The 25974-nt window shown below is 41.8% G+C and overlaps 1 protein-coding gene across 1 annotated transcript in view; it reads right to left on the reverse strand.

Moving 5' to 3' along the window:
- LOC137291107 (nuclear factor 1 X-type-like) overlaps positions 1 to 23924 on the reverse strand; it is a 136812-nt gene extending 112888 nt beyond the window's left edge. The window contains exon 1 of the mRNA XM_067822388.1: positions 23682 to 23924. Within this exon, the coding sequence (XP_067678489.1) occupies positions 23682 to 23690 (9 nt within the window). The 5' untranslated portion in view covers positions 23691 to 23924. The remainder of the gene's footprint in view (positions 1 to 23681) is intronic.
- Between the last annotated feature and the right edge of the window lie 2050 nt (positions 23925 to 25974).

The raw sequence follows: 25974 nt of genomic DNA on the forward strand, positions 1-25974 counted from the left end.
CATTTTGAATTTACATAACATTATTTCATTGCCCTCAAGGACAGCAAAAGCATCCATAATATTCATGCACAGAGAACTTTGGCTAGAACAGAAATGAACCTTCAGGTATTTGTTTTTAAGCCAGAAAAAATTTATTTCTTGTCTTATGGATCCGCCTGACACATTTTTTCTAGAATAAGAATAAAAATACAAATTAATTTCACCACTCAAAATATAAAAACCTAATGTTTTTATTTCCTACAAATGTAAACTTACAAGAAAATACTTTTTAGGTTGTTTTTTGACCAATATTCACTTCATAAATTGCCAAAAGCAAATACTTTGAGTATTGGGCAGGTATATTTATTACTGGAAATTCTATTTTTATTTTTTTCCTGCCTGCTTTTAGGTTATGAGAGGACAAAAATCCATAAAACAAGATATAAAATTGGTCTGGCCTTATCGTGAAACACAAAATAATTTGGGAGTTGTATTGGGCTGTGTATGTAAAGTAAAAGCGGGAGTAGATGGAAATGCTTCTTAGCAGCTTATTGCTTTGCATACACTCTGCCCCTTAATCAAGTTAATGGTAAAATGGACTACATCACTATTCAGATTCACAAGTTCAAATGACAGTTATCATTTTTCTTAAGCTTGTCTGAAAGTATAGTCCAGTGAAAACTAAAAACTGGTTGTTTCACAATATTACTTTAACACTTTGTCTTGTATACTGGCATTTCCTATTCCCCTGTTACTTACAGATATCAGCAGAAAAAATAATACAAACAGTTCTTATTGTATGAATGCTTGTTGTCTTTAAATAAAGAGACTCCTCTAAATCTGCATCTATCAACTGCTTGATCCATTAGACCCATATGTAGTTGTTCAGTAAACCATGTACTGTGATGTACAGTACATGAATGTTCTTGGTTATGCACACCACCTTCAAGAGACAATTTGCCAAAAAGCTAAACCAAATATGCTAAAATATGCAGTGATCACGCGAAGACATTTCTTTCAGGCCCGACAAATTTCATTTCTCGTTTTAAGAATCTGTCTGTCATATTTTTCCAAGAAAAAGAAAAAAAATAAAAGTGAATTTTCCCACTCCAAAAATAAAATCCTAATGTTCAGTCATCTAAATTCTCACTGAATTATCTGAGAGTCTCAAGATTTCTGAACCATGAAGATCCGGGGTAGAATAGAATAGAACAACCCATGCTTGCTGTTAAAGGTGAGTATGCATGTCGCAAGAGGTGACTAATGTGATCGGGTAGTCAAGCTCGCTGACGTGGTTGATGCATGTCATCAGTTTCCAACTGCGCAGATCTGGAGGGGCTTTTGTCACCCTAGATGCCAGTTTCTCACTCATTGGAACTCTCAGGTGATAACAGCCATGTAACCAGTTCCTGCGATGCATGTTAGCAGACAGTAAACCGTAAACAGGAGTTGCGTTAAAAGAAATTTGTACCTCCACTATTGAAGATTTTGGCCCTGGTTCACATCTTCAATCCCTGGTGTCTTACAATTGCATTCAAATCTGTTTGTGCAAGTGGAGAAGGATCATTTTCACGCTTCATACCAAGGGGGTACTAAAGGCTGGTGGTACAGACACATACTTCAGGTCCAACACAGCACCCAACAGTCATTGTTACATGGTTTGTTTTTGTTGTGGATGTTCTGTTGCAGGTGTATGAAATATCCAATCTTCAACTCAAAGGGCCTGTAGAGCTTCATCTCAATTTTCATTCAAGAGCTTGATAGGAAATGCTTGGGAATATAGCATGCTCCATGATTTTCATCTTCCTTGATGGAGAGATGATCCAGCACCTTCACTGCAAAACTTTAGATGGTCATGTTGGGTATGGCTGTGTTATCAGGAATTATTTTGTTTTCTGTCCTTCCTCTGTAAAGTTATGGTCTTGTCTTAATGAAATGTTTAGAGACGCCTGTTTAGCCTGGAATAATGACTAAATCACCCTTGCAGTTGAGCTCAAACTGTCATTAAATCCTCAAAGTAATGGTGTTGAAAACTGTACAATCTGCAATCAAACTTAACATCCGTCCCAAGTCTCTCTCCTTGACTTTCCTTTTACCCAAATGGTAAACACTCAGATGAACCACAGATTGAGGGCAAAATAAATGAAAGGACCATAAGACGCCATGAAGAAATCATAATCATTTGTTTGTACAAATTATGTTTAATGTTCATTTGTATATGAATGAAGGCATTCGAAAAAGCTTGTTGTCTCGATTATTGTCTGATGACCTTGCAATAGATAAGTGCATATCTAGAAGAAAAACCAGCTACATCAAACGATTACTGATTAGTATTATCAAAGAATTGTAACTACACTTGGTGCCATGGCTCAGATACCTTGAGAGCATTGTGCACTTGACAGTATTCTAGCATGCCCTTAATCATGTTAATGTGACAGTATGTTAAGTGTTCTGAAACAACACCACAATCAGTTGTCTTTGCTCGTCAATTTATGTTCCATGGGTGCCAGCTTAAAAATGATTGGGCTTTTCTCTCATTTGCAACCACACTTACTATGAAATAGGAACAGAGGCGAATGCAAGCCTTTGGTTTCCTTCACACAATATTGGCGTGACTAAACAGATATACTACTACAAATGCAACAATGAGATGCATTACATTACTGTAAATCGACAAAGTTCTCCGTCGTGAATGTTTTGCGAGATAAACAACCCAGTCAATTCTACGTCTTGTTTGTTTTGCGAGTCCACCTCCTGTAAAACCAAGTGGAATTGTTGACAATATATAATTTGTAAAAAGCACACCTCCCAAAGACAATAGCGATGTACATACACACGTGCTGCCCACCATGACTGATCACGTGATTTACCAGTGTAAGTGGGGATTACAGTCATAATGAAAAGATCAAAGGGTGCTTATGCACACATGCCTTGACATACATAGTTCATTGTCTTAACTCAGTAATTAATTATTAACTCAGTGTCACATTGTTTGTTTTAAACATCCGGAATTAAACACCTTTAAATGGTCAGTCAGTAGAGATCGTAGGTCTTGAAGACAAGCGGGAGGTGACAGCGGTGTTGGGAAGTACTGCTACAGGTGAACTCCTCTCACCGCAAATCATCTATCAAGGAGTGACAGACAAGTGCCACGCCCAGGTCAAATTTCCAGCTGATTGGCACGTGACACACACAGCCAATCACTGGAGTTGTGAGCAAAGTATGCTGGACTACGTTGAAAACATACTGGTGCCTTATACAAAATCAGTCAAAAAGAACTTGAAATTGCCCATTAGACAGAAAACTCTTGTAATTTTTGATGTGTTTGCAGCACATCGCTGCGACTCTTTTTTGAACTTGTTGAAGCAGAAACATTTCGTTTGGAAATTCGTTCCGGCTGGATGTACAGGGGAATTGCAGCCGATGGATTTGTCTGTGAATGCCTCCTTCAAGATTGCCATGAAAACCCACTTTACACAGTGGTATGCCGAGTGTGTTGCCAAAAACTCGAACAAACCTGTAGAGGTTGCAGATTCTTTGAATAGAGTCCTCCTTGGGGTACTTATAAGCATTTAAATGTTCTTTAAATTCTTGCGACAGTTGTAACTATATTTTTTTAATAAAATATATACAAAACAAAAAACATCGTTTTTGTCTTGTGAGACCCCCCTACAGGGCCCCTGGCCCCGTGACAGCCAAGAGCAGGTAACTCTTCAGACTATAGCCTCCAGCAAAACACTTCCGTTCTGTAAGCAATACAGACAGAATGTGGGGAGGTGGGTGGCCGTACCCCAAGGAGGACTCTATTCAAAGAATCTGCAACCTCTACAGGTTTGTTCGATTCTTTTTCATAGAGATCCTCCTTGGGGTACTTATAAGCATAAGACAGACTCCTAAAGACTGATCTTAGGAGAGGCATTCTGTCTGCTCATAAACCTGACATAAGATGATAACCTTTATTACGAACTGAAAGTAACAAGGAATCAAACTTACCTGGTCACGTGACCTTCTTTGCCTTGCGGCGGGGGTGCGGACAAGGGGCAGGCTATTACACGGTCTAACCCTACCATTCTACGAGAAGCCGTAGGGTGCCTAAAAAATTGTACCCCCATCCCCTTTTTTCTCAAAAAACGGGAGCCGAGACAGTCAGGGTGCTAGGGAAGGACTCAGACAGTCTCGACTGGTAAAGCAAAAAATACCACCACCATAATAGAGCCCACCACCTGGATAAAAAGATGGAAAGTATACAGTAAGACACCGCCACCAGTCTACTTGTTACAGCTACAATGTCAAATGATCGTTCGTCAAATGCAAGGGTAGCTCAATCGGCTAGGGCACTCGTGCCCTGCCCACTGACTGAGAACTGACTGGCCAAACCGAGCACGCTCGCTTGACTGTCTGTCTAACTGGTAATGACGCATGAACGTGCTCGATCGGCTCCAAATAGCCGCAGAGCAGTTCTCCTCAATGGGCAAGGCAGACGCATATGCCTTAGACGTCGCCACAGCCCTAACCGAATGAGCTTTCAAACCCTCAGGGGGCGTACGACCTTTCGAGGTGTATCCCATACAAATGGCAGAGACAAGCCACCTACATATGGTCTGCTTGTTCGCCGGAAGGCCAGCCTTGCCGCCACCATAACAGCAGAACAATTGATCATTCTTCCTAATGTCTTTTGTTCATTTGATATAAGCCTTAAGGGTCTTACGGACATCTAAGACATGAGCACGTCGAAGAGAGGTACCGGGCGGCGAAGGCTGCGTGAAAGCAGGAAGCTCAATAGGCGCCGTTACGTGAAAGATGCTATCTCTCTTAGGACGGTAAGTATCTGGCAATCGAATGCTCACTCTGTCTTTGTGAAACACCGTTAATTCAGGGTTGGCGGACATAGCATGTATGTCGCCTACCCGCCTGCCAGAAGTTACCGCCACAAGAAAAGCAGTCTTCCATGTCAACAGCTGGAGGGACGGAGCCGACAGATTGTGAAAAAGAGGACCGGACAGCCAATCAAGAACGACTGGCAAGTCCCACGGGGGACTAATCCGCCGGACAGACGGACGGATTCTGTCCACGCCTGCAAGGAAGCGCTGAACTAGAGGGTGCTGCCCCAATAATGCACCATCGACAGGAATGTGGAAGGCAGAGATTGCCATGGAGTAACCTCTAACTGTAGAAGCGGCCAGATCGGCTTCCAGTTTAGATTGTAAAAACTCCAACACAGATACTAGATCTGCAGAAAAGGGATCGAGAATCTCCCTGTCGACACACTAGCGCGCATAACAGGCCCATCTATCCTCATATTGAACGTTCGTCGAATCCCTCCGCGAAGCCAGAATTGTGTCTGCAACTGGTGCAGGAATTCCTCTCGCATGGAGGCGATTCCGGACAGCGGCCAAGCCACCCACTGAATCCTGGGATTGGGGTGTGGCGCTCCGTTCTGGGATAGTAAGTCCGGTCGAAAGGGTAATAGAACAGGAGGCTGAGCCAGAAACCTGAGAATTACTGGAAACCAGCTTTGAGCCGACCAAAGCAGTGCCAGAAGCACAAGTAGCCGAGCTGGTTGTGCGGTCAGCTGCGAGAAGACTCGTGAGATCAGAGCAACTGGTGGGAACGCCCACAGCACTCTGTCCAATCGAGCAGAAAGGCATCGTTGGCTATCGCTCTCGGATCCGGTATCCTTGAGCAAAACACAGGAATCTGATTCGTCGCCCAAGAGGCAAACAGATCTACAACTGGGAAATAATCCCGAATATCCCCCGATGCAGCATCCACTCATGTGGGGCTAGTATACGTCTCAATAGCGCATCCGCGCGGACGTTGTCTACGCCCGGGAGATAAACGGGAAGTACCCGAATGTCGAACTGGTCGCACCACAGCAGAAACTGCCATGCCTCCTGAAGGAGGGACGGAGAAACTGTGCCGCCTTGCTTCAGGATATACGTCATAGCGGTCTAGTTGTCCATCTCTAGGCGAACCACTTGACCCCGCACTGTCTCCACAAAGCTCTCGAACACCCGGCGGACTGCTCTCAATTCCAACACATTGATGTGTAGGGTAACTTCGTCCTCGGCCCAACGGCCCGAGACTGATAGTTTGCCCAGAACGCCCCCCAGCCTGTGAGGGATGCGTCAGTCTGAATCGTGAGGGAAGGTGTCGGTGTCTCTAAGGGGATCCTCCTGGACAGATTTCCGATTTCCGTCCACCACCGCAGGTGAGGAATCAACCAAGCGGGAGTCTCGAGCACAGTCTCGTAGTTCTCCGCATGGGACCACAACTGGGCTAACGCCTGTTGAATGGGTCGCATCCTCAACCTCGCACGCCAGACCACGTCCACTGTAGCCACCACAGTGCCCAGCAAATGAAGCCAAGTTCTTGCTGTGGCCCTGGGGAACTCCAGAAACTGAAAAACAGTTCTCTGAACTTTGACAATGCGGTCTGGGTCTAGAGAAACAATCCCCTGAGCCGTATTGAACCGTGCCCCCAAGAACACCAGATCCTGCGTGGGGGTCAGGTCTGATTTCTTGAGATTGATGATCCAGCCGAGCTTCAACAGGATGTCCATCACTTGCTGTGTGGTATCGTGTGATAACAGGAGCCCGAGGGCCCTCAAAAGCCAATCGTCCAGGTACGGATGACAACACCTGCCCTGTGGAGATGCCAAAGGGTAGAACCCGAAACTGATAACACTTCCCATCGAACGAACACCGAAGGTATTTCTTGAACTCGGAGTGTATCGGAACATGGAGGTAAGCGTCCTTGAGATCGATTGACTTGAGCCAATCCCCTGTCTCCACGGAAGAGATCACTGACCGCAGTGTCTCCATCCTGAAGGACGGAACCTCTATGAGCTTGTTCAGCCCCTTGAGATTCAAGATAGGTCTGAACCCTCTGTCCTTCTTGGTCACAAGGAAGTACGTGGAATAAAACCCGTCTTCTTGTTGACCTTCTGGAACCACCTCGATGGCAGCCTTGTCCAGTAACGACTGGACCTTGGCACGGAGGACCTCTGCTTTTTCCCGGGAGAACGGCACCGGAGTGTGCCGAATCCCTGAGAAGCGTGGAGGGTCTCGCTTCCACTGTGGCATATGGCCATCCCTGACTGTGGACAGGACCCAGGGATTTGAAGTGGCTGCCTGCCATTCCGAAAGGAATAGTGACAGTCTGCCGCCTACAGGGACTTCTGGCGCAAGGCAATGTACCCCCACATTCGGCAGTTCTCCGTCTGCTTGTGCGAAGGACACCAAAGGCTCTGGGCAAAAGTTTAACGGGAAGCCGGGACAGGCTTCCCTTTGCCCCGAAAAGGCTGCTGTTGCTGCAACTGCTGCAACGCAGGCCCCTTGCCTTTGCCTTTCGCCCTGTTGCTTCGTTTGTGCTGCAGCGGAGCAGTCCACTTAGCACCCTCCTTCGCCGGCGCCAAAGGGTAAGCCGAAGCAAGAGTGGGAGGTCATTGGCGAGACGAGGAGGGTTGCTCTAACAAGGGCTTAGAGTCCTTGAAAGTGCTAACAGCCTCCGCGGCCTCCCGCACAACCTGCAGAGCCCCAGGGAAGAGGGAAGATCCCAACCTGTAGGGCAGAGCGAGAAGTGCCTGTTGGGTAGCGGGGGAGTACCTGGCTACGGACAACCATAGCCGACGCAACCCCATGACAGCCCCCATCATCTGGCTGGCACAGCACCTAATGCTGTCCCGCGCCAGATGAGAGTGCACGTCAGTAAGCTGCCGGACCAACACTGCCGACGACTCTCCCATGCGCTCCCATGGTCCAACAGCTGCCCCTGCAAAGCAGAAAGGTAAGCTGAATGGACCACTACTCTCAGCTGCCGGGCCGCACACCTATACAATTCCTCAAAGGAACGATAGGCGGACCTCAGTGCTGGAGCGGCCGTGGAGAAGGGCGGCAGCCGCCGGCTCTGCCTGGCCGAGGCCAAGGAAGAGGAGAAGGACCCCCCCAGGGTGACCGAGGCGTACACACACTCGTCCACAACCGGCGGTTCGAATAGCGAATCCTCATCTGACTGATACCAGCGGCTAATCTCTGGAGATCAAAGCGCGACCGGGTACCCGAAAGGAGAGGATTCACCACCTCCCCAACCAGTGATGGGAGCAGACGCAACCTCGCCTCGGCGACCTTTGTAGGCGCGAACGCCTCCCCTGGAAGCCGAAACTCCAAGGGGTCAGGCTCCGACACGGGAATAGATACGGGACGAACCAAACGAGTACGTGACCTCCAGCTCGCACTCCTCCCCAATCCCTTCCTCCTCGATATCCATCTCCTCATGCTCCTCAGACAGAGAACCCTCGCCGTAAAGCGAGCCTGTCGAGGGCGCTACCGAGACTGAGAAGGGCCGAGCCACTAGGTTCGCCCCTGCCAGAGCCCAAACTAGGTCGCCTGGGCAACTGAGGCAAGCCCCCCACCGGAGGGTGACCCGAGAGCCCAGGAAATGGAAGGGGTGTCGATGCCCCCAGCGGCTGGGCAGCACTAGGCTGCCTGCCCACTGTGGCACTAGGCGCGCTGACCAAGGTCGAGCCGCCGACACCGGGCGTCGCTGCCCCACCTGCCCCACGGGACAAGCTGGGGTCGACTGCCCTACTCAAATCCCACCGAACGCCCGAAGCGCAGGACGGCTGCCCAGAGGGAGGAGCGTTCTCTGAGCCTAAACCTGGACTGCGGCCTCCCTCAAGTGAACCACCATGACCGCTCAATGAAGATCGGGCGTCAAGTTCCTTTCGGAAACCCGACAGCGCCGAATCTATCATTGATTGGACCGAAGACATCTGTTGCTGAAACAAGGCATTAATTGAGTCAACAGAGATTAATGGTGCTTGCGAAGTGGGGGTAGGTGCCGAGGATACAGTGGCAGGAGAAGGGGAAGGGTCCCTAGACACCCTTGCCTTCTTAGCCGACCCCTCCAAAGAGGAAGCTGTGCCTTTCTTTTTGTGGGAACGCTTAGATGGAGGGTCCTGCCACTACACCAAAATTTACAACAAATTTATACAACTTGCAGTAAATGTGGAAATAATATGAATACATTAAAAGTATAGCTAACTAAAGCTTACTTTTTTTTTAAAAAAAGACCGCCCTGAAAACTTAAAGTTTTGGCGGGAAAAAAGGGTTGCCTTCCACCATTACGCTAGCCATGTGGCTACCAACAGGGACAGCAAAAAGTTACAACATTTTGACAAGTAAACTGTAAAAAATGATTCCTAATGCGCCCATGCGTCTAATAAAGAAACCATACATACAGTTTGAGCCTCTGTGGTACTCATCTTAGGACTTGTCTTTGTCTTTGATTAGCAAGAATCTCTTTGAACGCTGAAGCACGTCTGCATAGGCGGGCGACAGAAAAGGAAGTGTTTTGCTGGAGGCTATAGTCTGAAGAGTTACCTGCTCTTGGCTGTCACGGGGCCAGGGGCCCTGTAGGGGTGGTCTCACAAGACAAAAACGATGTTTTTTGTTTTGTATATATTTTATTAAAAAAATATAGTTACAACTGTCGCAAGAATTTAAAGAACATTTAAATTCTTATAAGTACCCCAAGGAGGATCTCTATGAAAAAGAATTGAAAGACTGTGTTGACAAGCGTGTAGACTTGAGGATAAGTGTCATGAAACCTATTCACGCGAGGTGGATCATTGCAAGCCTTGATGCTCTCAAGACAAAGAAAGAGGAAGTCGTCCATGGCTGGCAAACTTCCGGCCTTCTTGATATTGTGACGAAGTGAGATACTGTTATTGTTATTGTTGTGTACTGAATGTGTATTGTTGTAAATGCTATTATAATAAATATTAATTACTGAACAAAACGAGAGAGGTTAATTAATACGTCTGGAAAGTTTTGCGCCTACAGTTCATTCGCAATACTAGCAAAACTTTCCTGCTCGCAAAACTTTGTCGATTTACAGTATTACATCACATATCCAAGTGACATTCACGATGATGACAGCATGTTGAGGATAAATATTAGTTCTTTGTTGCTCTTAGCTATTTCCCCTGATGGCTGAACTATATTTGTCATATTAGCTGCAGACTTAAAAAAATGTGTCATGGCTCGCAGCCTTTACTATCGCCTCCGCCATGAATTTTCTGTCCCTTATGACAACAATGTGATTGGCAAGATTCTGGAAAAGAAAGATAAATATGCGGACCTTGCCTTTGAAATGTCTTGCTTGCATCCCAAGAACACTATCGTCAAAGCTGGAGAAAGAGAAGGCAGTACATTTAGTGATTTTAGTTGAGTCAAAAGAGAGTGACTGTAGGATCTGTGATTCCACTGACGTGAGTAAGGAGAGATAAGTTCTTTGGGATAGGATGTAAAGTTTTTATTGTAGAGACAGTTGTGAGTGAGAGCAAGAACTTTGAAGGTAATTCTTGTAGTGATGGGAAGCCAGTGAAGTGAGTCAAGCATAGGAGACATATGGTCATAGCAGGAACAATGGAAAATACATCAGGCTGCTGAGTTCTGAATTCTTTGAAGTCTCTGAATTGACTTGGATGATGTGTTGGCCTACAGCAAGTTGCAATAGTCAAGTTTTGAAGTTACTAGGCAGTGCATCAACATTTTGCAGGTTTGAAAGTTGAGATAGTGTACTCTGCTGATGTTGAAGAAGCCGCAGTAACAAACTTTGCTGACAGAAACAATATCGGCATCTATAAACATGGCTGAATCAAGAATTACTCCCAGATTTCGTGCATTGTGTAAGGGAAAACCTCAGCATCACCAATGTAAAGACACATGGAGTCAGATTCTTGCATTCTGAGCTGGAGTTTGGATCCAGTTAGAAGAAATTCTGTTTTGCCCTCATTTAACACAAGAAAGTTAGATACCATCCACTTGCTGTTTTCCTGAATTCCCTGTTCCAGTTTTGAATTGTCTCCAACAGGTAGGGTGAAAATTGTGAAAAGTGTTTCCAAAACTTAACCTTGTGGTACACCAAACAGCAGTGCTGATTTTTGTGAGTAGGTATTATGGATTTTAACCAACTGAGTGCAATCAGAGAGATACAACTGAATCCACTTGAGGGCAGTGCCAGTTATACCAATAAGAGTCTCAAGTCCACGAAGGAGAGTTTTGTGGTCAGTAGTGTCAAAGGCACTTGACATATGAAGAATAGCTAGAGCTGTGATTTTCTGTTGACCAATATTTATCATAATGTCATTGTGAACTCTAATGAGGGCTGTCTGTGCTATGGGATGATTTGTATGCTGACTGGAAGGACTCTCTGAGCTGATACATCTCCAAGTGGTGTTTGATCTGTGCAGCTACAACCTTCTCTAGACATTTAGAAACAAATGACAAGTTTGACACAGGCCAAAAGTCTATAAATTGGATGGGATCAGATCTAGTTTTCATGAGTATAGACTTGTCTATAGCATGTTTGAACATAAGGGGAACATAACCGAGGGAGAGTGATGTGTTGAATATGTCCATCAATGCTGATGCCATATGATCAATCAGAAACTTAAACAAGCAGGTGGGAACAGCATTAAGAGCTGATGATTTAGAATTGGCACTGTTTATGACTTTCAAAATACTGTCAACGGACACATGACTGAAACCATGGAGCATCTGTCCAAGGAACTTGTGGTCCTCGGCAACTAATGAATTGTGGCTAACAAGAAGGTTCTGTATCCTGTGTATGTTTTCTTTGAAGAATGCTGCAAAATTACTTGCAACTGATGTGGAATCGTTTCCAGGAATCATGTGTTCTGCATTACCTTCAAGCAACTGATTTAGTAGTTTAAAGAGTTCTTTGCTGTTGTAATCCTGTACCTGAGTAAAGTGGACCCTGTGGGTCAAGCAAAGGGGTAAAGATTGTTTGGTTTTAGTAACCTGCAACACATTGTGGCTAGTTCCATATCCAGAAGAATTTCTGGAGGGTGGGAGATAATACTAATACATCGTACTAATTACAGGAGATCCTAAAATGGACAACTGTTCAAAGCCTGCAAGGTATTGGTGTGCAAAATGCTGTCATGTCTCCTGCAAAAGATGTTGGTTGTGTTATAGTGTCTACTTCTGGACAGCAATGTCCAAATATTTCTGAAGACCAAAAACTACGTATCCAGACCATATGACATTTAGTTATTATTATTCAATCTGCATTCTTAATCTTTATCACTACCGCAGAGTACATTGTTTTGTCAGCTACTAAATGATACCTTCATCTTCATCAATGTATTCATTTGTCTTCGTCAACGTAATGTTCATCTTAATCATGAGCTAAATTCCCCATCAACCATATGAACGTGTTGATAGTTGACATCCATATATCCATGTTGATCACTGGGTTGTCTGGTCCAAACGCGACTATTTACAGACTGCTGCCATATAGCTGGAATATTGCTGAGTGCAGTGTAAAAGGAAACTTACTCACTCTATCAACTATGTAGCCCTTCTCAGAATCTTAATCTGCCCATGTCAATCGGCATGATAAAGCAGAGTGGCTTCCACATGGTCAGAAAATTGGCGGAGCCAGTAAACTGACAGAAGTCAGTTTTATCCCAAGAAAGAAAGCAGCACAACAAGCTTGGTGTCAAGCTCACTAACATTTCAGGTCATAGGGAAGGGTCCACTGGTCAGACGAAAGTTTTGGACTGATGACCAAGCTTTAGCTTAATAAGCACTGCACATGCACAATGGAATATCTTGGAGTAAGTACTGTTTGGTTGGTGTTAATAGATGGTGTGGGGGGGGTGCCTTTTCACATGACCTTAAATTTGAATTTGTGACAAAATCGGAATGGGCCATTCTGCGTAAAACATCCTAGACAGGGTTGTTGTAACACATTTCCTCTGAACACAAGGATAGTCTACATGGACAATAATGCTAGGCCATATCTTGCACAAGCCACTGGCGATTCCTTATGTCAAGAGGGAGTACCAAGCAGCGTGTGAAATAGTTCCCAAATTTTGATTGCCAATCGGGCTTGCTATGTATGAAAGTTATGCCCACAACATAATTCACTTGCCTGAAATCTGAATGTAGAAACTAAGCGAAAGAATCTTGCATGTTTTTCGTGCATCATAACTTAACAAGTCGTAGAGAGTGATACATATATACCCTGAAAAAATGTGCTAGCCGGCTGGGCCACTGACTGTTAAAATGTAATGGCCTGGCTGAATTTTTACTAGCCATGGATTAGTGGGCCAGTGGTTATTTCATACACAGGTAACACCATCGCCTTGGCAAACAAGGGGTACAGATCTCAATCCAATAGAGCTTATTTCATGCAATATAGGTTGCAAAATATGCCAGAGAAGTCCTCCAGTACAAATGCAAGAGACCCTTCATTAAGAAATGAATACAATAACTCAACCTCAAATTCACCATCGCATGCATTCAATGAGAAGGGTCATGTATTTTGTAATCGGCAGAGGTTACACCAGATACTTATCAATAACCAAGCACCCTGTCAGTATGTGATTTCTTGAGTCAGATTCCGTATCTCAGTTTTAAGCCCACAAAAATGCCATAGGTTGCTCAGAAGTAGGCAAATCTTTTTTCTGATATTGCTAAAGCTTTCAATGTAAACCCAAGCACCATCACAAGGTTATGTGATCATTATCAACAATAGGGATCAACTCATGACTGTCCCAGAACCAGCAGACCTCACGTAACCACATATGCCCAGGATTGCTACATCTAATTACACCTCTTAGCAATAACATCAAGAACACCTGGACTGTTTAGGATTTAGGACCAGAAAAGGCACAACCATCTACGCGATTCAGGAATCTTACCAAGATATCTTGTCAGGGGCACAACTGAAGTGAACTCAGGCACGTGAGCTTTTTGCCTTGTGGAAGATGGAGGCAAGTTTGGTTCAGTGATGAATCTCATTTTATGCTTCGTGGGCTAGATGGATGGACTCATGTTTACCGTCAGACTGGTGAATGTGGTGAATGTAGTAAACTGTGTGGCGTAGTGTAATGAAGTGTGCAGCAATCACCTACAATGCCAGAACAGATCTTGTGCAAACACGAGCCAGTCTTTCAGCACAATAATACGCTCATGAGATCCTTGGCCACATCTTCATCACATAACATTTATCACCATGATAATGCCCATTCTCACTCAGCTTGACTCACCACTGCCTTCTTGACAAACCATAATATCAACATTCTTCGATGACTGTCAAAATTGCCAGATATGAACCCCATCAAACATCTTTTGGACGAGTTGGACCGACATTTGCAACTGCGAAAACCTCAACCACAGACTTGACCTTAGCTTGCATAAGCTTTGCAAACTGAGTTAGGGCTCTACACTGCGAGTGAAACAGTTGCATATGCGAGTGAATTTTAAAAGTAGCAACTAAAAATAATAAAAAACTTATGAAATGGCGACTGCTACATTTGGTGTTAATGACTTTCATCCTTAAATACCCATGAAGGTCCCGGGGTAGAATAGGCCTTCAGCAACCCATGCTTGCCATAAAAGGCAGCTCAGCTTGTCGTAAGAGGCAACTAACAGGATCGGGTGGTCAGGCTCGCTGACTTGGTTGACACATATCATCAGTTCCCAATTGCGCAGATCGATGCTCATGTTGTTGATCACTGGATTGTCTGGTCCAGACTCGATTATTTTCAGACCACCGCCATATAGCTGGAATATTGCTGAGTGCGGCGTAAAACTAAACCCACTCACCCATCCTTAAATATTTTACATACGATAAAAACAACACATTATTCTTTCAATTACAGCTTTCATTCGTCATGATATTCAGTTCATTTCCAAGTTTCTAAAAATAGACATCTAAGTCACACAAAGGGAGGTAAGCGAATGCAAATGAGATGCCAAGATTCATTGCTCGAGCATGCATGAAACTACTAGTTTCCCTTGTTTCTACACTCTATATATAGACATCCATCTTAAAAATATGCAAAGGACGTAAGCCATATGCAAGTTAGGTTTCCCAGAATTCAATTTGCCTTGGTGAACATGCGTGGTTAACCATGGCAACGAGGAAACAAACTCCAGACTGATGTTGGCCAATTTTTCCAACCCAAAACAACAAAAAACTTGAATGAACAAACTCAAGTTGACAGTGAAAAGAAACAAAATGATAACCAGTCCTATGTTGAAACACAAAAAGAAAGTAAGGCTTCAATTAATGTGTGTGAATGTCACCAGTTACGGTGACATTTGGCAAGGTTAAATTTCTACTGAAATAGAATGTCATTCTGAAGCTTTAGATTCTGAGTCTCCAGTCCTACAAAAGTAATCATAAACATAAATGAAACATTTTTCTTATCATTACCACTACAGGGCCTGTCTTGTAAATTTTTATTTGGCTAGTAAAAGAAAATATTTGCTAATCAAAGGTCAACTAAACAAAAATATGAAAAATATTCGTAATCTCACCGCCTCCATGGGCAGGAAGTGCCCAGTGGTTATTGATACTGTGTGCATCCACATTATTGACAGAAAGTGATGCAACACCTCATCTGCTGACCGTTGACACTGTTGGCGCCACTGGATGTGCTTTATTAAGTATTCATAGTTGCAATAATTTCACACACATCTTACCTGAATAAACTGAATATCAATTTGGCTAAACAAAACATGAGTCATCAAAAGATGACATATCCCCACCGACCCCCAACATATTCACAGGACAAATCATCTGACAGTTACTTGAGTTTTTTTAAGCCTAAGTTTGAATCCTTTCCATGGAAATTGGGGGCGCAGTGGGCCAGTTATCTAAGGTGCCAGGCTACTAATCCATCGAGCTTGGAGGTGCCCAGGATTGAGTCCACCTGTGACCGGGTGTAAAAAACCTTGGAGTCAACTTTGTGTGCAGATTCTTCCAGTGTTGTCACAACCCTTAGGGTGCAGTGGACTTAAAAGAACCCATAAATCCGTTGGTAGATGACCAGATGGTGGCCCCATGAATATGTGCAAACACCTAGTTGCAGGTACAGCAACATGCAGTATAATCATGGACAAAGTACTGTGACTATATGTCCCAGTCCACCCAGCTGTGAATGGGAAAGGATGGAAAGTCACATTGACTCTGTGTGCCTGGTAGGCTGCAAGAGCTGTATGATGCCCAGGGAGTTGAGATTGAAAATACTATGTGTCATTGTGATGGGCATCCAATGATTGAGGGAAAAAAACAAAGCACCCTTGAGCAGGTGAAACAACTGGATATCGGTGCTATACAAATATCTAGTAGTACAGTATAGTAATTATGGAAAAATATAAATGCCATGTATCTGTAAACAGCAAAAGGCATCCATATATTTCATATATCTGCCAAGATCTGCTAAAAGACACCAAATGGTTTTCGAGTTATCCGAAAACCAATCCCACCCTCCCTTTTGAGACTAAGTCCAAATTGTTTCCATGGAAACCAAGAAAAATAACAATGACAAAAATTGGTAAATAGCAATAGGCACAACTATAGGGTAAGTCTCACATATCTGTCAAGTTTTGCAGAAAAAAAAGTTTTCAAGTTGTGATCCTGAAACAAAGGTCACCCCTCCCTTTTGAGACTAAGTGTGAATCATTTCCATGGAAATGGGGAAAAATGAGAGTGAGCAGGTGAGTTTAGTTTTATGCCGCACTTAGCAATATTCCAGCTATATGGTGGTGGTCTCTAAATAATCAAGCCTGGACCAGACAATCTAGTGATCAACAACATGAGCATCGATCTGCACAATTGAGAGCCGATGACATGTGTCAACCAAGTCAGCGAGCCTGACCACCTGATCCCGTTAGTCACCTCTTGCGACAAGCATAGTCACCTTTTACGACAAGCATGGGTTGCTGAAGGCCTATTCTACCCCGGGACCTTCACAGGTCAGAAAAATAAGAATGACAAAATCTGCAAATTAGCAAAAGACACCACTTTGAGGTCTACCTCACACATCTGTGAAGTTTTGCTGACAGATATTTTGAAGTTTTTGAGGTGTTAGAAATTAGAGTTCAAATGATTCACTAAATTTCCCCGAGTGCACTTTCGCGATTTGGTAAGCTGTGTTCTGATTGGTCAATCTCAAAGGTTACCTGATGCGACCTCCCATAAGGTTTTGTTAGACTCAGTGGTGGAGTGTAAAGTACTGAGGATAAGTTTACTTAGACTGAAGTCCTGCTTTGTACTTGGACAAATGACAGTTACCAGCCACACAATAGTTCATCATCTCTTTTTGATTGGATCAAATGCAAATTCAGTGAATATGTATTTCCACACCCATCATCTCTATAAACATTCTTTATGGATAGCAACTTCTTCTAGTGTATATGATTTTGTTTGATAACGGTATATGAATCCATACTGAAACGACGCATCAAGTACAATAAAAGAAGAACATAAGAGAGTTACCCATATAGAATTTTACTTTCTTGTGACTTGCCATAGTTCTAAAATGTCCATCAAACAGATCATCTCTCTGTACACACAATCAGTCTTCAGTGTATCGGCAAATGAACCAGCCAATCGGAAGCCGTTGTTACACTTGAGTGCACATCCACCCACCAGGACCTTTGGATTTTTTATTAGGCTCAGGACGTCGACCTGCGGTTCGCTATGAAGTTTGGGCATTATTTTAGCACATGACTAATTTCGTGTGATGTGTTATCACAAGGCTGGTGGTTGATGGATGTGAACACATTGCACATGGAAGCCGACCGTGTCTAATCACCTTGAAGACTGGCATTCCCGCCTTAAACGCACCATCGGCAAGGCTCGGTATTTGAAATCATCATGTTCCTCTCCAAGGAGAAAGCCAACACAAGTTGACACAATATGACGGAGGGCAAAGGCAACCAATGAACAAGAAGAAATAGAGACTTGGAATGTCGACTTCGACATCTAGGACAACATCTCCAAAATCAAACATTGAGTGTTAGGTCATTTGCTGATTCAGCATGTTATCTTTTACATCTTTCATAAACATTGATAACATGTATTTTGTAAATACACTTTGTACAGCTATGTATTTTATGTTCTGTCTTATATTTTAATGTACATCTATTCTGTGAAATGAGATTGAAATATGACACAGCCTTTTATACATATATTTGACTTGTTTTCTCATTAGGTACTCTCTCATCTGCATAATCCAGATTATACTCTTCTAACAACACGTAGACCTGTCATTGTCACTATAATCCAATGTTAATTGCTAAAATGTCGAAACGCCCAGGACATAGACCTTTTCTCTTCACTAATCCATGATGATCTGGCTAAAGGTCGACGTCCTGAGCCCTACGGTCGGTCTCCCGAGGGCTTCGTTTCGAGGAAAGCAAGCCCAAGTACAAAATATTGCACTTTTGAATCGTGAATTTGTATGCTTATAATTTTGTTTTTTTCACAAGCAGCAATGTATATCATATGCCATGAATAAGGGATAATTGTGTTTGAATTATGTTTGATTTTTTGGTTGCATGTGACCTTGAACTAAATTACAATGTATATAACATCATGTAGGATCTAATATTTGTTAAGTATTCTTATATCATAAATATTATTCTTGCTTAGGTTATAACATGAAATGTGTTTTAAGAATAGTTTAATCAAATAATATGAGTGTATTGACATCATTGAAATCTTGAAATCCTATATCATTTTAATAACTGTTTATTGTTTATATGTTTGTAAGAATATCACAGTACATATGTTGTATTGGGTTTTACTTTGAGATGGACATGATGTGTGACTAAGATAGATGATGGACTATCACCTCAGTACCACTTATTTGCAAAATATTTTATCCAATGAATTTATTTATATTTCATGTATATATTGTGTTTTTCATCATGATGGATATTGTGACTTTTTGCTGTTAATATATTTCATGTCTTTGTACTATATATAATTGTTTTCTGGGAACTGCATGTGTTTATTACTTATACTTTGTTAGAACTGATGCATTTACATAAGTATACTGTGACAATATAATATCATGTGACTGCTAATAATTATCAATAACTGTAACATGCAATGTGATACCTCAGAGTTCTTTCAAAACGGACTTTGTGTAACACTCTCTTGAGAAATTTTATCCAATATAATTTTAGATAAAGGATAGTTTCCTGATTTGTGGAGTAATAGTATGATTCTACTGCTCTATAATAAGGGGATAATTCAGATCCAAATAACTAAAGTACTCTAAACAATGCTACAAAAAGTGGTTATCACTTTGTATTTTCCAATGCTACAAAAAGTGGTTATCACCTTGTATTTTCTCATCTCAACTCTCATCAAAAGGCTGATATAAAATATCAAATAAGGTAACAAGTACCTAGTTGAGATTTCCAGCTTTAATGATATTACCGATCCAGTACCATCTTTTGAAGTTGCGTGAATGGAAAATACCACCGTCCAGAGCATAAAAGACACCATAAACGTGTCACGTCCAATGTTAGCCATTGCACTAGTAGAAATGGGGTTCAAATGTACGAAACGTGGGGATGATAGACATATCTTCAGAGAAAAATATTCCATTGTGTCCACAAGGGCATCGAATCTAAGGTCCATTGAGAAATATCGAAACCAAGGTTTTCTGTGCCCTTGTCTTGACGAAACGTGGGTAAACAAAAAAACACCAACCGATTGTATATGGCTACCATCAGATAATGCAGATGTGCCTGCACTGCCGTCAGGAAAGGGCAAGAGTCTGGTCATCCTTCACGCAGGCAATTCTGACAAGGGTTTGATAGAGGGATGTGATCTTGGTACCATTACTCCCACCATGAGTAGACTAAAAGCAGATATCCAGGAATATCTTACTTCCTGTAATGTGCCTTACAAACAATCGGAAACCAAGGTGCAATTGTTACAGAAGATAAAGTTAAACAAAAAAACCAGTCCAGTACCTCAAGGATGACCTGGCTTTTCAACATGGTCACTTTGTCCTCCGTTCACAAGTTAGGCATTGTGAGCTCAACCCCATCGGGCTCATCTGGGCTAACTGCAAAGGGTTCATATCCAGAAACAACACGACGTTCAAACTATCTGATGTAAAGGACCTAGTCTATGCCACCTTTGCTTGAATTACCCCAGACGTGTGGCAAAGGGCTGAAGGTCACGTGCTGAAAATCGAAGGGAATTATTGCAGATCAGACAGCGTTAATTACAACAAAATTGCCCCCTGTCATCCTCCATCTGGATGACTCAGCTGATGACACAAGTACTTGATGACACCTAGTATTCCAAGTCAATGCTACATCTGAAGTCGTCCCTATAATGTAGTTTGACCAGCACACTATGATACGTGAACACACCAGCTCTTTTCCTGTTATTAATCTATAAATAAATTTAATATATACCAGCACAACATAAAACAATGGAAATACATACAATTCAAAACTAACCAAAGATTACATTTCGACACTTGTCTATATCATACACTGTCAGCAGTATAACACTCTTTTACAGTTCACCATGCACCCAGACTATCATATGAAATTATTTATGTGCGTATGGCATTCGTTTTTCTTGAACAATGATCAACTCCCTTATAATATGAGATGATCCCTTCCCTTGAAATGCATGAAAACCTCTGTGACTTGGGTCATGTTAAGGTCTCTTTAATACAATGGTGTACATTCCTGATTTTCTTCTAACTTTTCTGATTTCTTAAGGGTAAACCAGCACTTATCTGATAACAATCTCCTAAACAACTGTTGGTCAAGATAGGTAAGGCTTGGTTTATGCGATATATGGTATGAAACACTTTCCCATATATATCATTATAGAATGAGAGCAAAAAAACGTTTTTGTAGCATTGTTTACATTACTTTATCAAGGTATTTCTCTTCTAAACATATATGGATAGGTTTTCACACTATACTGGAGTCAAGGTTACAAATTTGGACAGAAACTAATTTTATAATTCAAGAGTAACAGGCTGGTTTCAGGACTAAATATTCCACTGCAGATAATATTTTTGTGTTACAATCTTTGTGTCAAAAATATCTTCCAACGTCAAAACATAGGTTTTATGCAGACTTCATAGATTTTCGTAAGGTGTTTGATTTTGGAGACAGGCAGAAGTTATTGTATGTTACATAATAGGGGTGTTGCTGGTAAAATGTATAACCTCTTGCAAGATATGTATGGTAAAGCCAAGGCATGTAAAGTAATGAAGAGGCGTAAAATTGAATCATTGTCAACATCTTGCAGCATTCGTCAAGGCTTTATTGTAAGTCGTGTTTTATTCACTCTCTTCATTAATGAGTTGGTGATTGAATTTAGCAACAGTAGTCTAAGAGATATTTTAGTTGCTGAAGAATTTGAAGATATTCTCTTGCTGTTTGCTGATAGCATAGTTTTGGTAGACATATCAGTTAATGGGCTACAAGAAAATCTAGATTTCTTAACTAAGTCTTGTTTGAAGTGGGGTTCAGAGGTTAACTTAGATAAATCAAATATAAAAGTGTTTCAAAATGGTGGGTGTAATAGTGTAGAGAAACGGTTATCCACAGGCAAAGAGTTTAAAACAGTTATTACAAAAATCTTGGTATTGTATTTGCTTTAAGACTACTTTGGTCTAAGGCTTGTGAAACTCTTTCAGTTCAAGCTAGGGAGGCTTTGTTCCCAGTTTATAAGCTAATCAAACTTTATCCTTCACCCAATTTGGTGTAGTTCAGAAAATATTTGATACCAAAATAACACCAATTTTATTGTGAGGTTCAGAGACATGGGGTATAACTTATAGAGGGGACATTGAGAGAGTTCAAAGTATATTTCTTAAAAGGTGTTTAAATTTACTCCTTCTTGTGTTGTATTGGGCGATGTTGGGAGATAATCATTTTGCATAAGTTACTTTGGTCGCTGTGTGTGGTATCTACCCACTTGAGCTGGAACGCGTAAAATACTGAAATGTACTTTCATGTGCTTCTAGCCATGAGGCCTTATCACAAAATAAACTTGTCACTTGTAACATGCAATGTCTTAGACTACTGTAGTTGAGATGTGATATGACCTTTTGACTGATAGTGACTGTTAATTATTGTGTTACTGTGAAACAAAATATTATTTTGAGGAAAAAACTTGTGGTGCAAGTCACAACTCACCTCAGCACCCCTTACCCTACTCTATGAGCAACAGTACCTGACTTGCTGGGACTGTCTGCTGTGTTTGTATTTGTAATTACAACCAGGCACTTAGAACACAAAGTGGTTTCATCATCCAATCAAGCATTTCCCCAAGTAATAACATTTCCCTGTCAGGGTAGCATCTCGTGACAATAAAGCACTGGTGTTTGTTTCATCACTTCTACGACTATGTTTCCAAGAAAAAGCTTCATGTAGAATTTCATGTACAATAGGGTAAGACAGATGTGAAACTTTTTCACCCTTTACAAAATTATATTTACATTAGGAAATTACCAGGAATAATGTATCCTGAAGGTTACCAAATTTGCTCAACCAATAGAGTTCAGGTAATTTACCCCTTGTGATAAACTTTACGAACTTGTTCATTTGAAAGAATATACCTCTTTTGATACATATTGTCCCCTGTCGTAAACTTGTGCACCAAAACCAGGTTCAGAGTACATTCTTTTCCAATATTAGTTAGAGGGTGGCATATTTAAAGACACAGATTGACTGGACAAAGACAAAGTCAGTGTAGTGAAAGCCTTTATCAGTAACATATTACTTTCACTCACCTATGTTAAGGAAAATTGATAGATACTCAGGGGTTACGGATGAGTTAACAAACACCTATATGGCTCTTCATTTTTGAGTAATTAATTGATATTTATCACTTATTTTTTATATTCATAAATGGCTTTGATAGTAATCATATGCTTTTTAACATTAAAAGATACAAATGCATGTCAGGGAAATTTTTACTGCAGTGAGGTTAATTATACCATTTCTTAAAAATGCAACTTGTCTAAAGGCACAGTATTACATACATTCTCAACAATAACAGTATTAACACCTACAGACACCTGTGGTAACAGTGCACACACGCATGAATACAGAAATGTAACCTAGTCCAACAAGTATGGTACTGTCCATTTTCAAAATGCATAACCAATGAGGGTATGTGTTATTTACTGTTTGTTTTTATCCCTTGCAATCGTGACATCAGCCCTCTTATACTTGCCATGCTTGTGTACATTTTAGTTTTGACCTGGTCATACACACGAAAGACACCTGGGGTAAATTTGCTTGTCAACAGTCCCACGAACTCAATCGCCGGACACATATGTTCAACGGTAAATGTAGTAATAGACAAGCAATGATTCGAACGAAACGCCTGTTAATTCAAGTAGCTTATCTTTTCAAAGCCCCAAATACAAATTGGAAAAGGATAAATGAGTCCGAAATTCCATGGAACGTTGGTGTACTTCTATATTTGAAGAAGGCATTGCAGCTGTTGTCTTTTGATTATTTTGGTCACGGAACACCTAGTATCTAATTTGTCAAAACAAGTTCCTAGGACAAATAATGCACAACCTGAGATGAGTACGCAGAAAGATACAATTCAAACACTTTGACAGATCAATCGTGGAGCACGTCAAGACATGACTCTCCACACGTCAGCCATTTTGGAAAATAGTTCTTGAGTAAGAAGTGTCTGCACCTATTCATTCAGAGATTCACGTCAACTTCGAATTAATCCAACGATATCTACATCACGAGATAACAAGGAATGGATCATTATGCGTGTGCGTGTGTTTACATACCACAACACCAATCCGATGAGCGAAAAACATTCCGCGATTTGTATGTTAACCTTACCATGGTCATCCTTCGAGACCTAGTCGCATGGATCTTGTCTTAGAACTGTTGGATTCATCGCAGTCGATTCAGCCAGCACTATCCATAGTTTGTGAAGGGGTCATGGTCACGCATCACTCACTACGCACGTAAAAGCTCAAGAATAGCCGAAAGCAGAAGTGTTGTAATCCTATTTCTTGAAAGAGGTTCCCATTTTGATTATGACGTAGTGTGTTATGAACACGAACCTTTTGTTGTTGTAGATTTCCTTATTTGGAGGCTGGGTATCAATCTCACTGACTGGACCAATGACACGCTTTCTTTTCTCATACTGGGCGTGTACATGGGTTGCGAGTGCGAGGTGTGCGGATATAAAGTCACTGTTTGTCAACACTATTTACGGATTATTAGCACATATCAACCTGATCATTTCTTAAAGAAAGGAAGTATAGAGTACCGTGCCACTTACCGCAATGTTTAGCGAAATATGAAATACTTCGTACTGACTGCACAATAATTTGGGAGGGGGGGGGGGGGGGGGTAACCACGCCCACTCATGTAATTCGACAGTTGAAACACAAGCCGACGTCAACATGTGTCGACTTCATGCACACGCATACATGGTTCGCCTTGTTAAAAAACTACCGCTACAGTAGCTAAAGTAGATGCAAACGTATGAAATCTACAATACAACGACAACTTACTCTGTGCATTGTTACCAATGAATCTGTTCTGGTAGCAGTTGACAACAGCTCGCCACACAAATGCATGTTGTTTCGCAAAATAACTTGGTGTATATTTCCTTCTAATGTTATTATATTAATCACAAATTAGCAGAACATGGTATTCGCCTTCCAGGACATTTAATTTCTGTGTTTCTACTCAGTCGGTGTGTTATGAACATTTTCCTGTATAACCTCAGTCATAATAAACTGAACGAAACTGATAAGGCTATATCTGCTCTTACTTTCTTGACACGGATACGACATACAAAAAGGTTCACACAAGAAATTTTCTTTATACAGGGAATAAGTAAAGGTACAGTGACCATTTCGGAGTTTCACATGCCACTTTTGTATAACAGCCATTCGAACATGATTTCATTTTCCATGAGCAGCATTGTAGTGGTGCACGGTAGAGTGGAGGCTTACTGCCTGGCCAGTTGCGTCCGAGGGCGCGCGTGCATAACTACTTCAGTTTGGGTTTGCGCTTGGCACTTTTACTGTGTAAATATTTTTAACTCACCATCACCGAATGTTGAAGTGAATATCAATCAAATGGTGAGTTTTTCTTTTCAAATATGCAAATGAGAAACATCCGAAGCATTGATATTATGTAAGGCAATAAAATACAAGTAATTCTGATTTTCCAAGCCAGTGACAAAAACATCTTAAACAAGTAACGAAGTAAAATCAAAAGGAAACAAATTCCCGGGTACCCAACTGAAACATAATAATTTCTTAAGGATAATTTGCAGTGCAGTGACGGATTTTCTTTTAATATTTCTTTTGAATCATTATTCAATCCCAGATTATCCAGATATTCTTAATTTGCTAGTACCAATGCCGTTCTCGCTTTGCTTCGTCAAAGCAATGGATTTACAGGTCGTGAAAAAACGAACCAACAGTATTCTTGTTATGGTGGTAGAAAAGGGGGCATTTATTTCTTGCCTTCAGATCAACCACGAGAGAGCCACCGACCATGGCGTGTTTACATTCGATAAAAAGTACACACGGAACACAGCAGCAATTAATTAATCTTTCAAATCACACTTTATTTAGAGATCGCATGTGTGGGATGTTTGGTGATGTAGGGATCGGCAACGGAACATGCATAAAAGGGTTTCAGCAAAACGAATTGATTTTGTGGCCATTTTGAGGTATTGAAATTACTGAAACCGCCCTCCGGAAAGTCTGTCAGCAAGTTGCAGTTCATGGTCATACCTCTCACCAGCAATCAGGTTAGACAACATCATGGCATGACTCGATGCATGTGGCTTTGACTCCGATGTCCATCCATGGCACGACCCTGAACATTTCCAGGACGTCATGGAAAATGATGATTTAAAGTCTTTGGAATAGCCCCATATACATCCTCAGACGAATTCCAGCCAACAGATTGATCTTGTCCTTATGATAAAGCCAATGGATTTATCTACACTGAAACGCCAAAACAACCGTCACTCCCTTTATGAAACTGGTAATCAGTTTAATTCATGCACATGTTCATAACAAAATCACTGTCGGAAAGATTTCAAAATGTTTGATCATCAATACTTTCAGACGAATTTCAGACAATTACACGTCAAAATGAC

The sequence above is a fragment of the Haliotis asinina genome, chromosome 7 (genome assembly GCF_037392515.1).
Source record: "Haliotis asinina isolate JCU_RB_2024 chromosome 7, JCU_Hal_asi_v2, whole genome shotgun sequence".
Lineage (NCBI taxonomy): Eukaryota > Metazoa > Mollusca > Gastropoda > Lepetellida > Haliotidae > Haliotis > Haliotis asinina.